This window comes from Typopeltis vanoorti, chromosome 22 (genome assembly GCF_054136105.1).
Source record: "Typopeltis vanoorti isolate ZY-2024b chromosome 22, IOZ_Tvanoo_1.0, whole genome shotgun sequence".
In the NCBI taxonomy this organism is placed as follows: Eukaryota; Metazoa; Arthropoda; class Arachnida; order Uropygi; family Thelyphonidae; genus Typopeltis; species Typopeltis vanoorti.
The window spans coordinates 6,783,074-6,803,154 of record NC_143570.1 but is presented as its reverse complement, the minus strand read 5'-3'; the positions used below and the strand labels follow the sequence as shown (position 1 = coordinate 6,803,154).

General features: G+C 33.3%; 1 protein-coding gene across 1 annotated transcript in view; it reads right to left on the bottom strand.

Moving 5' to 3' along the window:
- Sse (extra spindle pole bodies like 1, separase) overlaps positions 1-20,081 on the bottom strand; it is a 505,458-nt gene that overhangs the window by 325,802 nt on the left and 159,575 nt on the right. The window contains exon 6 of the mRNA XM_090412041.1: positions 19,633-19,820. Coding sequence (XP_090268167.1) covers positions 19,633-19,820 — 188 coding nt within the window. The remainder of the gene's footprint in view (positions 1-19,632; positions 19,821-20,081) is intronic.

The window sequence follows — 20,081 nt, the reverse complement described above, 5'->3', positions numbered from 1 at the left end:
GGGTGTACAGGATATGACAGTACTACATGAAAAAATTACATCATTACTAACTTCCTATCTACAATTTTCCTCCAAATCAGTCTGTTACTCGTCAAGACTCCAACATTATCAGATCTTATATTTCTATCATCTAAGGCACTTTGTACCGTATCAATCCACCTATATCTTGGTCTTCCTCTGGGTCGTTTTCCTGCCAACCTGGCAGAGAACACTTGTTTTGCTAATCTTTCCTCTCCCATTCTATTTAAGTGACCATACCATCTGAGATTAGCTCTGCTAATGCATTCCTGGATGCTGACAATGTCAAGTTCTTTCCTAATATCCTCATTTTTAATATGATATTGCCATTGATGACATCTGTTCACGCCTCTAATCTTTCTCAGGACTCTCATATCTGCGATCTCTAGTCTTTGGTCAAGTGTTTTACTTCTGACCCAGCTCTCAGATCCATAAGTTAAAATCGGTTTGAACACAGTCTTGTATACAGCTAATTTAGTGTTCCGACTAATTTCTTTCTTATTCCATATGAATTTATTCAATTGACTTCCCACGAAACCAGCTTTGCTGATTCTGTTGTCTATTTCTATATTTAGTTTACCATCTTCAGTAAAAATTGTGCCTAAGTAGCTGAAATGTTTTACTTGTTCCACAGGTTCTCCATTCACAACACAGTTGACCTTTTCAATGATTCTGCCTATTTTCATTGTCTTTGTCTTTTTATTGCTGACCTTCATACCATATCTATTACAACAGCTATTCAATTTAGTCAGAGAATCTTGCAGACTTGTAGCGGATTTATTTAGAAGTATAACATCATCCGCATAAAGCATAGAGCTGACATTAACATCTCCAATTTTGATATCAGGTTTAATACCACATTCCTTCATAATGTGATCCATATAGATAATGAATAACAGAGGGGATAATGTACATCCTTGTCTCACACCAGATTTAACATTAAACCATCTTCCTGTACTTCCTTCAATTCTAACTGCTGACTCACAACTCAAATAAAGACTAAGTATTGCTTGATATAATGCCCCATTGACACCATATAACTGCAGCGTATTGAATAGCTTCTCTCTTGGCACCTTGTCATATGCCTTTTCCAAATCGACAAAACTTGAATACAGATCTTTGTTATATTCCCATGCTTACTCGACTATTTGTCGTAAAGTGAAGATCTGATCCTGACAGCCTCTATTTGGCCTGAATCCAGCTTGTTCTTCACCAAGCTTTTGTTCCACAATTCTTCTCAACCGTTTCTCAAGTATACTTGCATAGATCTTGCCAGGAACACTCAGTAGGGAAATACCTCTGTAATTCTCACATTCAGTTTTATTTCCCTTTTTATATATGGGTACTATGAGAGCTCTACTCCAATCATCGGGAATTCGTCCCTCTGTCCAGGCTTTCTGAACTATGCAGTGCAGCCACTGTAAGACTCTTATACCACATACTTCAGCATTTCTGGTCGAATATCATCTACTCCTGCTGCCTTTCCACATTTCAAGCCTTTGATGGCTTTTTCTACTTCAAGTATGGATATGTATTCCTGACTGCATGCCTGGTCAGTGTTTTTTATCACTGTGCTGTCATCACAGCTTGTTTCATTTAGCAGTTTTTCAAAGTAATTACTCCATACTTCAAGGATATCTTTTTCTCCTGTTTTCATTTCACCTTTATCATCTCTAATTCCTTTTACAGCACTCTTTCCTCCATTCCTAAGCTTCTTCAACAACCTCCAGAATATTTTGCCACCTTCTTGATATTTATTTTCTATATTCTTGCCAAAGTCCTCCCATGACTTTTGTTTAGCTAGTTTTACACACTGTTTAGCTTTCTTACATTTGTCTCTGTATTCTGTAAGAGTAAAAGCTGACTTATTTGCCAGGAACTTTTGATATGCTTTCTTCTTTTCCTTCATTGCCTCTTTAACTTCCTGTGTCCACCAGGGAGTTCTGATTTTTTTATCCTTGCACACAACCTCACCACATGCCTCTCTGGCAGAATCAATCAATGTTTCCTTCAGAGTTTGCCACTGAATCTCCAAGGTTTGATTTCTGTTCTCAAACTCTTTCATTTTCTTTTCAATAATATTTCTGTATTTTAGTCTACAGTTCACATCTGAGAGCTGCTCAACTTTTATTCGCTTTAAAACTTTCTTACATGTTATTCTTTTCAATATGAAATTCAATTTTATCCTGCTCAAGACTAAATAGTGATCACTTCCAATTTCAAATCCTCTGTACACTCTGGTGTCCTGCACCAGGGAGAAAACATCACTATCAACAATAACGTAGTCAATGAGACTTTTCTTATTCCTAGCCTCTTCTCTCCATGTGAATTTGTGCACATTTTTATGTTGGAACATGGTGTTAGTAATAACCAGTCCATGTCCTGAGCAGAAATCCAACAGATATTTGCCATTATTATTAGCTTTGCTCTTTTCTCCAAATTTTCCCAAAATATTTTTGTATGTCTCACAATCATTTCCTACTCTACTATTTAGATCCCCAACAAGGACCAACTTTTCCTTTTTCATTGTGTCAGTTGCTTTTTCTAAAGCCTCAAATATTCAAAAATAGCAAGAAAATAATAATATGCACTTTGCTTTGAAAGGACAAAAAATTAAAAATTCTTCATTAAAGACCTTGTACTTATGAAGACAACAAACAATATTGAATATTTGAAAAGAAAAATGTTTACTGCTTAGTTTGCAGCATTTTGGAAGAAGCAACACTTACTATTGTTTAACAGCAAAAAAAAAAAAAAAAAAATGATGCATGCTTCCAAAGTAAATACATTTTCAATTCTAGTGGACAATGTGAAAATAAACTATAATATGAAATATCTGTAGTAATTTTGAATAGTTAAATCCAATCTCATTCTTCTCTTCCCCCTCCGATTCGCCCAAAAAAAATCTGTATAACAGAGTGCGCTTGATTACAACTGTAAATTATTCTTAATTTTCCGAGCATGTGTACTGAATAATTTATAATTTCTCAATAATGAACTAATTATTATTATTATTATAAATCAGGAAATTTGAAATTATGTGGTTTTAGATTCTGATTTTAAGGAATTTTGACAAAAATACTAAACCTTTTCGTTTAGAAAATCTACTACTCAAAAGAAATTTCTTGTGAAACAGAAATTTCTGATGTATAATGAGATATTGCTAGGACTCTTTAAATGACAGATGATTATTAGCTAGTACTGCTAAGACACAAATTATTTTTGAATGACAACCAACAGCAGTAACATTTGGGAAACAAAAAAAGCTCATGCAAAAAAGTTGGAGTCTTGTGCTCTCAAACACTTATTGCTCTACTGATGATATATGCAAAAATTGGTTTGCAATTTGTTGGAATCAACAACTCTGCCTACTCCCTTTGGGGAATAATTAAAGGCATTAGAGAATTTATTATCTTTTATAAGAAATTATTAGTATGAATGACTCCTGTGAAAAAATTTCAGACCAGTAGGAAAGTTTTACAAAAAAAAAAAAAAAAAAAAAAAAAAAAAGGTTATTTATAATTTAGTTACTATGTGACTTTAGACAGATCAGGCACCATGACTGTTAATGCTGTATTTTGGAGAAAAATGTCAACTAAAATTGCAAATGTTTCCTGAGCTTAAAAAAAATATTGGAATGTTCAAATTAAAAATTTCATAATCATGACTGAACTTCACAATCTTCAAGTCTGAGAAATCTACTATTGTCTTCTGGAGTTCATTTTGTATTAGATGCCTTTCCTCACCAGAAAATTTTTTACACCATTGAACTGACTATCACAAAACTTTACTGCAGTTTACTTTCATAAAAGGAGACAGATCACGTATGAGAATATGCATATTAATAGCTTTCAGTGAATATATTAAAGAAAGCAATTTTAATTTTTAAAGAAAAAATAAATTTTTTTTCTTAAACCATCAGAAGTGATATGGTCAAATGAACTATATTTGTACTTGAAGATGAGTACATTAGAGCTTTATTTATTATTATGATTTTTAATTTAAGGAGCAATTTTAATTTGGGCTCAACCATAGTTTGTCTTATAATGATGAATTACTTGTTGAAGTCAATCTTTGCATATTATATTTTCTATTTATTAATGGATTATCAGCTATTTTCTTTTTGGTATTTAGGTGTAAAGACTCAATTCTTTTAATTATTACAAGTTTTTCTTTTTCTTTTTTTTTTTTGAAATAATAGGAAGGAGAGGATTATCATTATACACATAAAGGATAAAAACTTGTGTGCTTCAGATAAAATATAAATTTCTATATTGAAAAAATGTAGAAATTTAATACCAATTTCAGGATTCAGAAAACCATCACAGATAAGGTTGGTCGATTGGTAGAGCCTCTGCTACTAATGGCTCAAGAAAAAAGTTAAGCAAGTTTGAGGCATAGTTAGTAATTGGAAGGAGTTCAATCGGTCGATGCTGTTGGCACACTCTCCCTCAATGAGTCTTTGGACTCCCTGGAGGTGTCACATAATAATAATAATGTGTTGTGTGTGTGTGTGATATTGATTGTTTGTGAATGCATGGTTGAATGAGTCTGCTAGTTCCTCTTGGTTTGTGTCCTGACCGAAACTTTTTGCAATAAAATCTTGTGCTGAAGTTTTCTTTTTTCGAGTTACTAATTCATTGAGTGTAGCCCATGTTTGCCTCATGTTGTCGTTATATTCCATGAATTTTTGGAAGTAATAGTGTCTTTTTGCCCTATGAATTTTTGTTGTTAGTTGATTTCTTGTGTTTTTGTATAAGGTTTGTAAATGTGTGTTACTGGGTGACTTTTTTAGTTTTTTTCCATAGATTTTCTTTTACAGTAATATTATTTAGTATGTCACCATTTATCCATGGATTGTTGTCTGTTTGTTGCTTTGTTTGTGTAGGCTTTGTTACTTTTTTGTATATTTCTGTGAACTTTAGTTGGAAATTCTCATAATGTTATACAGGATCGTTTATTTTAAGTAGGCAATTCTAGTCTGTATTTTTTACATGGTTATTGACAATGCTCTTTAATACGATCGAGTTTTGTCGTCTTGGTGGGGGGGGGGGGTAGGTAATGTAATAAAACAAAGTTGAGACAAAGTAGTGATCGGCAATTTTGCCATTAATTACTGATGATGTATATGTATGGATGGGAGCCCGTATGTAGATATTGTCAATGCATGACTGTGTTAGTGAATTGTTGAGTATTTCTTCTCTTGTTGGGGAGTTAATGGTAGGGTTTATGTTGTACTGACTTAGTATATCAAGGTATGTGTTAGTGGTTGAAGAAGCGTGGTCAAGAGTATTTATATTAATGTCTCCTATTAGAATGAGCCTATGTGTTGTATGGGGGTTTGATGCCACTTAGCCATGCTTCTAACTCATGAAGAAAGCTGAGTAGATTATTATCTGGGGGTCTGTATATTATGTTTATTGTGTATTTGATACTATGTTTGTGGATATTTGTGATTTCCAAAATTAGATTTCCAAATATAATAATAATAATAATAATAATAATAATAATGCACACACTTTTGCATTGTTGCATCGTACAGGATTGCGTCAAAATGCACACTTTTACAGTGCAGATAGGGAAGGATGTTATTGGAATATGCCAAAAATAAAATATTTCAAAAATTTAATTCCTGAAATGATTCATACTACTGTGCACAGGATGAGTTAGGCAGAACCATATGACTGTGAATGTTTCAACACGTGTGCATTATTGCCCAGAGTTGTAACAAAACAAACAAGCCAGTAGCCAACAAGTTGGAGATTTGCACATGTATGTTTGTTGCTTTCAGGAAAAATGAGTGAACAGAAAGAATTTAAAACAATGCACTAGCAAACGTTTCTGCAAAGTTAGGCAAAAGTGTAAATGAAACTCTAGACATGTTAAGAGTGATTTATGGTGATGATACTATGAAAAAGTCTAGTGTATTTGAGTGGCATAAGAGGAATGAAAAAAGGATGGAAAGATGTAAGAGACTACGAAAGAATTGAGCAACCATAAATAAACTCATCAAACATGTGAAAATGTGGAAAGAGTGCAGCAATTAGTTCAGTCCAACAGATTCTTAAGTGCATAGTTAAATGAAAAGAATTAAATTCAGACAGGAACAGTGAAGAAGATTTTGAAAGATGATTTGGAAATGAGAAAAATTTCGGCAAAGATGATACCATGAATTTTGAGTGAAGATAAAAGCAGCAGCTTGAAAGCGATGAAACTTGGCACCTTCAGTCTGATGCTAGAAACAAAACAGCAAAGCATGCAATGAAAAACATCATCTGTGGCTAGACCAAAAAAAGGTGTAAATGTCATGAACATGGATCAAGATGTGGCTTGTTTATCATAAGGGCACAGTTCACTTGAATTCATTAAACAAGGACAAACAGCTAACCAACTTAGAAGAGCTGGCAAGGTTACATGAAATGGTTTGTAAGAAAAGACTGAACTTTGGCAAAAAATTGGATCATCCATCATTGACAATACCTATCCATGAGTTTCTGGGTAAAAACAATCAATCACAAAATTGGACCATCCTCGGTATTCACCACTCAACTTTTGCTGAAAGAAAGTGCTGGAAGGATAGTTTCAGAATCCAGAAATGATTTAAACAATGCCAGCATTGTCTATGTGCTTTACTTTTGAAGGCAATAGTAGTCACTAGTCTACAAATAAGCAAATGTAGTTTTTACGTGCACATTCTAAGAATGTGTCACATGTATATTAACATCAGCTATGCAGTGGATATTACTAAAATAAACATCTTAAAATAAAATATCTCTTCCATTTGTAAGCTGAAAAGTAGACAAAATATGATCTGTACTATACATAAATTTGTGATACTATAAAAATCAGAAAGAAAATAATGAAATTTAACATTATTTTTGTTCATAAAATAGAACAATATTTCTAAGACTAAGAATATTACGAGCAAATGTCATAATCATATATGAGGTCTGTTCAAAACATTCCTGGACGATTATTATAATTAAGAAACTGGGCATCCTGGTATACTGTTATTATGTAACATGACAAAACAAGTCATTTTAGTAGCAACTATGACTATGGCTGACTGGCAGATATCAGAAAGTGGTATATGGGGATCTGAGTCTGCAAGGGCTAAGGTAACAACTGGTGTGCCACAAGGATCAGTACTTGGTCCACTGTTATTCAATCTGTACAATAATGATATTGGGAAGGATTTGACAAGCAATATACAGCTATTTGCTGATGATGCAAAGATAGGTAGGGTAATCAGGAATGCTGCTGATATGCAGTCTTTGCAGAATGATTTGAATAGGCTGGAATTGTGGGCATGGGAAAATGGGCGTCAGTTCAATGTCAGTAAATGTAAAGTCATTCACTTCGGCATGATTAGATATCCAATGTCGTATTATATTGGTGGGATTAGGCTAGAAGAAACTGATAAGGCTAGGGATCTTGAAGTGTTAATAGATAGGAAGTTGAAGTCCAGGGGCCATGTGGCAAAGATTGCAAATACAACTCAAAAGATAATTGCAATGCTGAAACAAACGTTCACATGTAAGGATGTTATTTTGACTCTTTACAAGGCCTTGATAAGACCTCCCTTGGACTATTGTGCTCAGGTCTAGTCTCTTGGATTTGGTTGTGATTCTGATATATTGGAGAGAGTAAAAAGGAGAGTGTTAAAAATGATATCAGGAATGTGGAATACTGATTATAAAGACAAATTGAGAATTTGTAGATTGCAGACATTAGCAAACAGGAGAAAGAGGGGTGATATGATTGAGACTTACAAACTTCTAAAAAGGTGATACAGGATTTCAATTGATGGAATTTTTCAATTTATGGAGGGTGGGGAAAGGATGAAAGGGCATCCTTGGAAGCTGAGAATGAAGGCAGAAGGGTGTGAGGGCTAGATTTTTCTCTCAGAGGGTGGTGCATGATTGAAATGGATTACCTTTGGATGTTGTGAGTGCAAGCAGTGTGGATGAATTCAAGAATAAGTATGATAGCTGTTGTGTGTGTAGTATGTGGCCTCCCTCAATGAGTCTCTGACTCCCTGGAGGTCTCTCTTAATAATAATAATTATTATTATTATTATTGTTATTATAATTATTTTTTTCTTTGAGTGTCCCAATGTCAGGAATTAACAAACCAGGTGTGTGCACCAAGTTTTGTGTTCAAGTTGACAAAACAGCAATGGAAATGCAAGTACTTAAAACAGCTTTTAGGGATAATGCCTTAAATGAAGAACATAGTAAAAATTTAGTACTTTCAGGACAGGGGCATCTCGTGGTAAAGGTGGTATAAGTTCTCATCACTTGCTTTAGTATCTCCCATAATGCAAAGCACATCTCCTTGCAGACATGTATAATACAATGCATTAAGGGAAGAGCCACTACCCAGACCGGTTTTGACCTTTATTGAGGTCTCATCAGTGGGAGCCAGACCCAGAGGTGGTGATACTAAGGTGGAAGTAATGGAGAAGTCATATTTACCTATACGAGTTGCCAAAGGGTGTCACATCCTATTAAAATTCTCTGGATTAGAGATAAGTTTATGGAAGTTTTTTCACTTGGCTATGCTACTGATTATATATTGGGTTTTATCCTTTATCCAAGTGTAAGTAAACAGTTATGAAAGTACTTCAGGCACAAACTTTGCTTACACTTGGATAAAGGATAAGACCCAATGTATAATTAGTAGCATTGCCAAGTGAAAAAACTTCCATAAACATCACCGATACAGTTGTTGAACCTTGTTGATGATTTGATAGTGACAAGATGTATAGATGTGCAATAAGCATCGAGCTTTAATAAATGAAGTACAAAATTAAGGGTACCGAAAAGAAGGTTCCTCATAATTATGGTTACTACACTATGGCATTCTCATGGTTCAAGAGACAGAAGAGCCATTTAAAACTTATTTAAATATTATATGATGCTCCCTTGTTAGTTGATTATAAAGGCAGAGAGAGAGAATGATTAAGAAATTAAAGAGGTGTTATAAAATATAACACAAGCAAATGTAAATCTTACTTTTTTTTGAAGCAACTGCACAAGGGGAAAAAAAAGTATTGTTGTAAAGTGATGGTATTTTCTGAACTATTATCAAGTAGATTTAACAGATTTTTCAATCACAACGAGACAGAATGTTTGCATTTATAAAAATGCAAATATATCAAACAAAACTAGGGTTCTTGACCTGGGAAATTTTCGAATCTTTGAGTTCCAGGAAAAATAACTTGAGACCCTTTATAAATTTAACTTTGCAAATCTAAAACAGAATACTGTTGAATTTATTATAGCTTGAATTTTTAATTTTAATAAAATGGATATCGCATCATATAGGTTATACATGATGATTAAACTTTTATCATGAATTAATGAAAGAATTTAACAAGCGATAAATATAATGTTATTTGTTATTTTATACATTGATCTGTTTCTTTTAAATATAATAATATCATTATATGAGTAATATGACTATAAATCAAGCAAAAAAAAAACAGCCACACATAATAGACATCTTTATTACATTTAGCAGCTCTAAGTTATCCTTCTTTTATCAGATAGTTCATTAGTTAAATGAAAACAAAAGGTCATGCCAATGAACCAAATATGGATCATATTTGATAACTTGTTGGTAAGATATAATTATTTTATAATTTTAATATTTTCACTTTACCTTCAACATGAAAATCAATCAATCCAAACTTTGGAAATATCTTAAAAATGTAAAAATGAGGAAGTAGCTCAGTGCAATTATTGTACAAAGTAGATTTCAGGTAAAGGATCAAACACTAATGAACTAATGGGACATCTAGAACCATATTTTAAAATTATGTGCTGAAGAAAAATACAGAGCCTTCAAGTATCTCAAAAAGAATTAAGGCTGTCAGGCAATTTTAAACTTTTATAAAACAAAAAAAATTAAATGAGTGTGTGTCTAGATTGGCTGCTGAAGATGGAATCTCAGTCCAAACAATTGCCCATAGTTCTTTTTTTATTGGCAAATCAATTTCAAAGCAGAATTATGCATTACCAAAGAACCAGTCAGATATCTTAGTTAATTTTGGACTTCAATGAACATAATCTGTTCATAGAATTAGCTGAAATTAAAAGAATTGAATCACCATTTTAGTCTTACTTTGGATGAATAGACAGCAATTGGAAGTAAAAAATATTTCAGAAATGTTGTTCAATCAGATGACTCAAAAAAAAGTTTAATTTAGCATTAGATTGTATATCTGAAAAATCATTGTAACTATAACAACAGATGGAAGGTGATGCATAAATTGGGATATGAAAGCTTGGTTTAAAATTTACTTGGTTGAATATTAGCAGTCGGTGATGCATTTCATAAACATAAAAATAGAACTGATGAAAATTCATTTCACCAATCTGAAAATAATTATGTCACCACAAATAGTTAATATGATTGAAACATACTTAAAAAAACTGAAAAATTGTATTAAAAAGTTTTAATAGATCAGAATATAAGTAATAAATGGAATGGAGAAAAAAAAAGTACTATAGTTTTAGAAAATGGTCTCGAAGTTCTTAACCCTACGTCATGAAGTCACACAGAGATTCAGGTGACTTAAGTAGAAGCCATTATAAATTTTCTAATGAAAAGTAATAAAATAAATTTAGAATTAGCAAATGAACAATATTTATAATGCATTTTAATGAGAACTTGGGAATGCAGAGTCAAAATAATTATTTGTTTGTTAAAATATTTACATAATTCTGATATGCAAAAAGATGAATTCCTCCCATTCACTCTGGGTTGTTCAAAGTCACCACTGCTTTCTCTTACTGAAAATTTAATGACACGGCTTTGTCCATCTCATGTTAATAAAGACAATTAATTTAATGCATCAGGAAATGAAATGATTTATGTCTACTGAAGAAGAACTTAATAGTGTTATATTAAATATGCAACATCAGCAAATTCTCCCAAAAATGACAACTACAAAATAATCAAAACAGAATTTAGTATCTTGAAATCAACTGGAGAAAGAAAATATAATTTAGAACTGTTATAAAAAAGCATTACTAGCAATTAAACAAAGTAGTAGAAAGAATATATTTAGTGGCAGGTAATTTTGTTTTATAAATATTTATCCTTTTTTTGATATTTTTTGTTTACTTTATGCTTAAATAATAATAGAAACAGTAATGAATTTTATACTTCATATACATTAATTCAAAGCAAAATTTGTTATAACAACACTTTTTATTTTAATTTTAAACCTGCATTTTATTCATCACATAAATGTATTTTTTTTTGTTGTTGTTAAAAGTTTTTTCGCTTGGTTATACTTAAAATAAAGATGCCAAGAATTTATATTCTTGGCTTCATCCAAGTGGCTTTACCCAAGTGTGTGAGCAAAGTTTGTGTGTGAAATCACTTCACAACTGGGTTACTTGTATATAGAGGCTAATGACTTCCCATTGAGTGCCTTAGTATCCCATAATGCAAAGCACATATGCTTACAGACATGTATAATGCCATCATTAGCCTTTGTTCAAGTCATTAGCCACTATATACAAGTAGCCTAGTTGTGAAGTGACTTCACCAACTTTGCTTACACTTGGATAAAGGATGAAACTGAGAATATAAATTCTTTGCATCTTTGGTACACAATAAATAACGGAAAAAACTCACGTAGAAAGATTATTTATTAGTATAATTTTCACCTGTGTGTGTCACAGGCATCTTCAGTACATTAAGCTCAAAATTAAACACTAACTGACAATTCCAAAAAGCACCACCTAAGTAGCTGGTGTAAGATAACTAAAGGTCAATAACTTTCCTAAAAAAAAAAAATTAATACAATAAAAAGTTAGGAAAGATTAGCTGATTTGTAAAGTACTATTTCCCATAAAGGGGATAGACATAAGCCGTCGGATCTGTTTAAATTAGGAGAATGAAGTAGAGTTTTTTTTCCGTTATTTATTGTGTACCGATATGTCTACTCACGGTTTACCTCTTTTAAAACTTCTTTGCATCTTTATTTTAAAGCATAAATGTATTAATGGCAATAACATAAAAAAAAATGCCAATGAAATGCATTGGAATATAATAAATATATTTTTAAAATAATTTTTATGAATGAAATGATATAGTCCCAGGAATTCCTGGGAGTTGAAAAAAATGTAAGGTGTCCCAGGAACATAAAAATAGCCAAGACTAAGAAACCCTAATTAAAACCATTAGAAACTAAACAGGTAGAGAAGGTGCATGCCAAATGCTGATATAGTTATACTATTTGGCGTGTCCAAAATAGGAATTTCCATACTTAATAATAGAAAATTTGCAAGATATGTGGCCAACTTCAAAAACTCTGCATGATAAACATGGCATAGACAATGCCAGTGTAGTGTAGTATAGAAAGAGCAACTTGGGATATTGAAAATGTATTGACAACATGGAAGCTAGATGTAAATGGAATAACTGTTCACTGGTCCAATTTATGAAAAAATAACCAAAAAACAAATGTTCAGTATTGCACCAAAGGTAGGTTTATCTACTTCAATAATATTTGGGAGTATTAAAGACAAAGATTTAAACAAAGCTTTAGAAAACATTCAACATTAAAATTTTTCTGATAAAGTAAACTACCATAAATTTTGAAATTTCTATAGTTGATACATATGTATATAAAATATAGTAGAAACATGAAAATGCTAACAAAATGAATTCTGTGGTATATTTTAAAGAATGTGTATCTACATTTGCAGTGCAAGTCATGCAAATTCAGTGCAAATTCCTGTAATATATATATAGATAATGAGACTGATGGATTTGGCTCAAATAGAATGCCTGTGCCAGTTAAAGTTTGAGCAGCTGTTAAAAAGAGTGCTCTAGCACTTCTACTCTGCCCAAACTTAAATTAAAATGAATGTCTATCCATCCCTGAGATTTGGGAAAGCCCCAACTTCATAAATTGCAAGCAAGTGACCCTCCCCATCCTGTTTTCCCCATCATGTCATTTAATGTATTTCAAGTTAATTTAAGTTTTATCTGTAATCTTATCTTAGTTTGTAACCACCCACCCATATGGTGACATGCCAGCACATGGCACAGATCTGTGGAAAAGGAATTATCATCATTCCTTGTTCTAGCTTTTTCCTACGATTGTGCTTATACACTGACAATGGCCTGTTGAAATATTTGCAATAATTATTTATTATTCTTTTCTTGTGAAAACACGTTTCTAATAATTATATGAGGAACTAAAATGTTCAATATATTTGCAACAACAATTTACCAAATATAATTCTGAATACTTTTATAGGTATTGGCAATGTAAATATATTCTCATGATATATTTACATTGCCAATCCTAGTCACCAATGGAGAACATACCTTCTCAAAATTAAAATTTATTAAAAATACCACAGAAGATCCCACAGAAGGTTCTACTAAGGTAGAAGTGGAGGAATTTTTTGAAGCTTTAGAAAAAGCAACTGACACAATGAAAAATTGGCCCTTGTTGGGGATCTAAATAGCAGAGTAGGAAATGATTGTGAGAAATACAAAAAATTTTGGGAAAATTTGGAGAAAAGAGCATATATCTAATAATAATGGCAAATATCTGTTGGATTTCTGCTCAGAACATGGACTGGTTATTACTAACACCATGTTCCAACATAAAAATGTGCACAAATTCACATGGAGAGAAGAGGCTAGGAATAAGAAAAGTCTCATTGACTATGTTATTGTTGATAGTGATGTTTTCTCCATGGCGCAGGACACCAGAGTGTACAGAGGATTTGAAATTGGAAGTGATCACTATTTAGTCTTGAGCAGGATAAAATTGAATTTCATATTGAAAAGAATAACATGTAAGAAAGTTTTAAAGCGAATAAAAGTTGAGCAGCTCTCAGATGTGAACTGTAGACTAAAATACAGAAAGATTATTGAAAAGAAAATGAAAGAGTTTGAGAACAGGAATCAAACCTTGGAGATTCAGTGGCAAACTCTGAAGAAAACATTGATTGATTCTGCCAGAGTGGCATGTGGTGAGGTTGTGTGCAAGGATAGAAAAATCAGAACTCCATGGTGGACACAGAAAGTTAAAGAGGCAGCGAAGGAAAAGAAGAAAGCATATCAAAAGTTCTTGGCAAATAAGTCAGCTTTTACTCTTACAGAATACAGAGACAAATGTAAGAAAGCTAAACAGTGTGTAAAACTAGCTAAACAAAAGTCATGGGAGGACTTTGGCAAGAATATAGAAAATAAATATCAAGAAGGTGGCAAAATATTCTGGAGGTTGTTGAAGAAGCTTAGGAATGGAGGAAAGAGTGCTGTAAAAGGAGTTAGAGATGATAAAGGTGACATGAAAACAGAAGAAAAAGATATCCTTGAAGTATGGAGTAATTACTTTGAAAAACTGCTAAATGAAACAAGCAGTGATGACAGCATAGTGATAAAAAACACTGACCAGGCATGCAGTCAGGAATACATATCCATACTTGAAGTAGAAAAAGCCATCAAAGGCTTGAAATGTGGAAAGGCAGCAAGAGTAGATGATATTCGACCAAAAATGCTGAAGTATGGTGGTATAAAAGTCCTACAGTGGCTGCACTGCATAGGTCAGAAAGCCTGGACAGAGGGATGAATTCCCAATGATTGGAGTAGAGTTCTCATAGTACCCATATATAAAAAGGGAAATAAAACTGAATGTGAGAATTACAGAGGTATTTCCCTACTGAGTGTTCCTGGCAAGATCTATGCAAGTATACTTGAGAAACGGTTGAGAAGAATTGTGGAAGAAAAGCTTGGTGAAGAACAATCTGGATTCAGGCCAAATAGAGGCTGTCAGGATCAGATCTTCACTTTACGACAAATAGCCGAGAAAGCATGGGAATATAACAAAGATCTGTATTTAAGTTTTGTCGATTTAGAAAAGGCATATGACAAGGTGCCAAGAGAGAAGCTATTCAATACTCTGCAGTTATATGGTGTCAATGGGGCATTATATCAAGCAATACTTAGTCTTTATTTGAGTTGTAAGTCAGCAGTTAGAATTGAAGGAAGAACAAGAAGATGGTTTAATGTTAAATCTGGTGTGAGACAGGGATGTACATTATCCCCTCTGTTATTCATTATCTATATGGATCACATTATGAAGGAAAGTGGTATTAAACCTCATATCAAAATTGGAGATGTTAATGTCAGCTCTTTGCTTTATGCGGATGATGTTATACTTCTAAATAACTCCGCTACAAGTCTGAAAGATTCCCTGACTAAATTGAAAAGCTGTTGTAATAGATATGGTATGAAGGTCAGCAATAAAACAGACAAAGACAATGAAAATAGGCAGAATCATTGAAAATATCAACTGTGTTGTGAATGGAGAACCTGTGGAACAAGTAAAACATTTCAGCTACTTAGGCACAATTTTTACTGAAGATGGTAAATTAAATATAGAAACAGACAACAGAATCAGCAAAGCTGGTATGGTGGGAAGTCAATTGAATAAATTCATATGGAATAAGAGAGAAATTAGTTGGAACACTAAATTATCTGTATACAAGACAGTGTTCAAACCAGTTTTAACTTATGGATCTGAGAGCTGGGTCAGAAGTAAAACACTTGACCAAAGACTAGAGACCGCAGATATGAGAGTCCTGAGAAAGATTAGAGGCGTGAACAGATGGCATCAATGGCAATATCATATTAAAAGTGAGGATATTAGGAAAGAACTTGACATTGTCAGCATCCAGGAATGCATTAGCAGAGCTAATCTCAGGTGGTATGGTCACTTAAATAGAATGGGAGAGGAAAGATTAGCAAAACAAGTGTTCTCTGCCAGGTTAGCAGGAAAACGACCCAGAGGAAGACCAAGATATAGGTGGATTGATACGGTACAAAATGCCTTAGACGATAGAAATATAAGATCTGATAATGTTGGAGTCTTGACAAGTAACAGACTGATTTGGAGGAAAATTGTAGATAGGAAGTTAGTAATGATGTAATTTTTTCATGTAGTACTGTCATATCCTGTACACCCCTTGAGGGTACATGGCAGGAATTTGATGATGATAAAAATGCCACAAGAAAGTTTGTTAAATATAGAAATTACCATTTCTATAGAAAACAAAATAATGGAGCAAGTAAATATTGAAACGATCATAAAGAATTTCATTTTGGATGAAAGCAATATGTGCAATTATGCATACTGGCCACTGAATTAGAAACTTTTATTTAATACCATGTTGGATCTCCTTTAAGCTCGAATTACAGCACATAGGTGGTTTGGCATAGATTTCACACGGTGTTTGCACCTATGTTTATAACATACCAGGAATTCACCAGAGTCCTTTAACTGGCTCAAGAGGACTGTGTTCCTGGATCTGTTTTTCTAACATGTCCCACACCTTCTCAATGAGGTTCAGATCTGGGCTTTGTAGTGGCCAGGTAAGATGGTAGAAGTCACTGTCATGCTGAACAATTCTTGCACAATGGACAATAGTACTATTGTCCATGAAACAACTGTTACCTGATGGATAAAAAGTCAACAGTGCAGGATGGACTTGATTGACAACAATGTTCAGATATTCCCTTAGAGAACATCTGACCTTCCAGCAATATCAGGGGACCATTCTGTACCAACAGAGCACTGCCCACACCATGACATCACCTTCCAGAATTGAGTTGTATTTACAAGGCAAACTGGGTTTAGTGCTTCATGGGGTTCCCGCTTGCTTCATACTGCTTCACGGGACTCAGCAGTTGAGTCCCGTAAAATTCTGTTTGTGCGTATACAAGCCTTCTAAGACAACAGTAATCTAATCCCTGACAGTCTTAGGACCACAGTAATCAGACAAGCAATATGAGTTAATTTCCACTGATTAAACACCTGGAATATCTCACCTTTTGAAAAACAATTCAGCTCTGCTGTTTTCAAAATTGTGGCTCCAATCAGATGGGTATCCACAATAAGCCATTTATCAAACTGTGAAAGATACTTTGTTTTTCCTATTGTGATCAACACTACTGATGATTACTGATCAGCAGCAGCATTCTTAAATATCTGCCTAGAACAAGTGATGATGCATGTGACCAGGTATTTTGTATATATGCTGTGTAAGTGATGTTTACGTACATCTGCATAAAGGTTTCTAATTCAGTAGCTGATATGTGTATTTTACGACAAATTTTTATATCTTAGTAACTGAATTTTTCTAATTATTCTAATTAAAAATTTGAATTTTCTATTCTTTTTAATATAGTTGCTATATAAATTATACACATCAAATAATTGAATATTATTTGATGTGTATAATTTGTCCACGCGGTTAGCCTAGTGGCTTTGCGCTTCGCAACCATATGCCTGGGGAAGGAGTGTCCCAGGTTCGATTCCCGTTGTAGACATGAGGAATTTGAGGATCTTCCTCAGGCATAGCCAAGTTAGCTGGTCCTGGGCGCGGGCAGTAGGGTTTTTTCCGCCAGTTTATCTGGCATTTTTCATCCCGCAAACAGGCAAACCAGCCCCATGAACATATGCCTCTACAGTCAAAAATATATATCCCCTCCCCAGTGGCAGACAATGCGACGGGTCAGTTGGGAGCAATACTAACAAGAAGTCGCATCTAAAGTAACACGCAGACCCTGCATGGGAATAACGCGTAGTAGAAGAAGAAGATTTGATGCGTATAATTTATATAGAAACTAAATTAATTTTAATTACTGAGAAATAAATAATATAGTAATGTAAAAAAAAAAAATTAGTTGAAGCTGTGCCTTTTTCTAATTCACACAAAGATGTCATATGGGCTAGTGGTGATCTTGAACATGTATTTAAACTTATCATTAGTGATCACAGTTTAGGAACTGCTGATTGGTAATCTTGGAAAGAGATTGTGGAAAATCTCAGACATGTAATATTGGGAATAGTTTGCGATTCAACTTTAGCCTATCATTCAAAGAATGAGGTATCTGTATTCCAGAATACAATCAGCTTTGAGTTTCAGTAACTTTTAGAATCTCCTAGCTATCTAGCATAACAGCTGGAAATTAATATTTCCAGATAGTACTGCCAAAATCTCACTGATTAAAACTAAAAGTGAATTATAAATTTTACTTTACAAAAAACTGTCCAAGATTGATTCAAATACTATGCTTTCATTCAAACTGATGTAAACTTACTTTACAAAAAAATACCAAAGCAACAAATATTAGGAGGAAATAATTATAAATATTCAGGAAGTAGAGGTTGATAAGATGAGATATTTAGTTGGATTTTGCTGTACATTGGGAGAACGTAAAGGGTGCAGACAAAGAAATGTATAGGCAAATTGGCTTAGTAAGCAAGAGAAGGATGATCATGAGTGATTTTAATTATCATAATATAGACTGGAACAGAGGGATGGCATCTGGAATAAGAAAAATGAATTCTCAAGTTCTTAAGGGAGAATTATATTAGGAAACATGTAACAGAGGGCACAAGAGGATTTAGTCTTAGATCTGATCATATAATCAGAGGATGTAACTCAAATGGAGTGTCTAATCTTCCACCAGTTGGTGAGAAATGACCATGAAATGATCACTTGAGATCATTTCATGATCATATGAAAACTTCAGTGAGGAAAAAAGATATGTGGAACTATAAGGTTGATGAATATGAAAAACTTAGGAGTCAAATGGAAGCTGCTGCTTGGACAATGATCAAGAGATGTTTAACAGCAGCAAAATCTGAATATATTTGAAAGATTAAAAGGCTAAATAAGGAGTAACATGGATGAGTGAAAGGATTAAGCATGAAATCTGAAAGTAGAAGGTACTATGAAGTCAACACAAGATAATATTGGTTGCATGAAAAGTATAAAGAGCAGGCTCGGTTTGTAAAGACAGCAAAAGTACAGTAATGAACAGAAATTAGTCAATCAGTCAAGAAAAATCCTACCGAGTTCTTTCAATATGTGGCAAATAAAAGAAATAATGATTATGGGAATCTGATGCTAGGTGATGACAATAGTAGATTGGTAACTGCTATACAAGATACAAGAAGTTGAGAATAAATGAATGTAGTCAAAAAAAGAGGTAGAATGGCTTGTCTTTGGAGGTGTGAGTGCAGATGAATTCAAGAAAACCTTTTCCTGACAAGACAGCTGGTGTGGGTGATATACAGCCTCCCCTTGAGAAGTTCTTGACTGCTTGGAGGTTTCTGATAATAATAAAACTTTCTATCTTTTACAACTTTCTATTACACAATTACAGTTTTTCTTTTAAATAACTAGACCAGTAATTACATAATAAATATGAAACATTTAATTTAGAAGAATAAATTAAAGTATAAACAAAAATATATGAATAACTGTACTGAAAACTTCTAGGCATCATATAGTCAGCTCCCACTACCGTGAACTCAGAGGGATCAAAGTAAATGTAGTAGTAGAAAGTGTGATACAGTGAATTTCGTTTAGAATAATCAATGCTATGAGATTTTTAGCTGCGACTCTTTAGCAGTTTGCTAGAGTGAATTAACTTCCAGTAATGGTGTTTTGCTACAGTAAGAGTTACAGGCACTGAAATAATACTTTTGTAATAATGAACATACAAGATCAATATTTAAAAAATATATATATTAAAATAGATTGATTTTCATTGGTTTCAAACCTTAAAAGAAGATGCGGCTGATGTAATTTAATAGCCTCTTTCTTTGTTTTTATCCACATATTTAGCACTGTAGAAAGTTTTGATTCATTACACTTTAGACCTTCTACTATCTTTTGAAATGCTTTTTCCAAGGATCCAGTGCGACGCAAACATATGGCCAAATATTCATATTTCTTCCATAATAGATCCTGACATAAAGGAGGAAGAAACATTTCTTTAAGGTTCCAACATTTGCAGAAATATTAGACACAATGAAAATAAAGATATATTTATAATTTTCATACCTGAGGTGAAGTAAAGAATGGATTTAGAAGAGACGCCATGAAAATTGTCTCAGATAATCTCTTAATACAATGGGAAATAAAGAGAGTTTCAGACATTCACAAACAATTTGACAATTTTTTTGATATTTGGTATTTACAACCTAAAATAATAATAATTCAAAACGC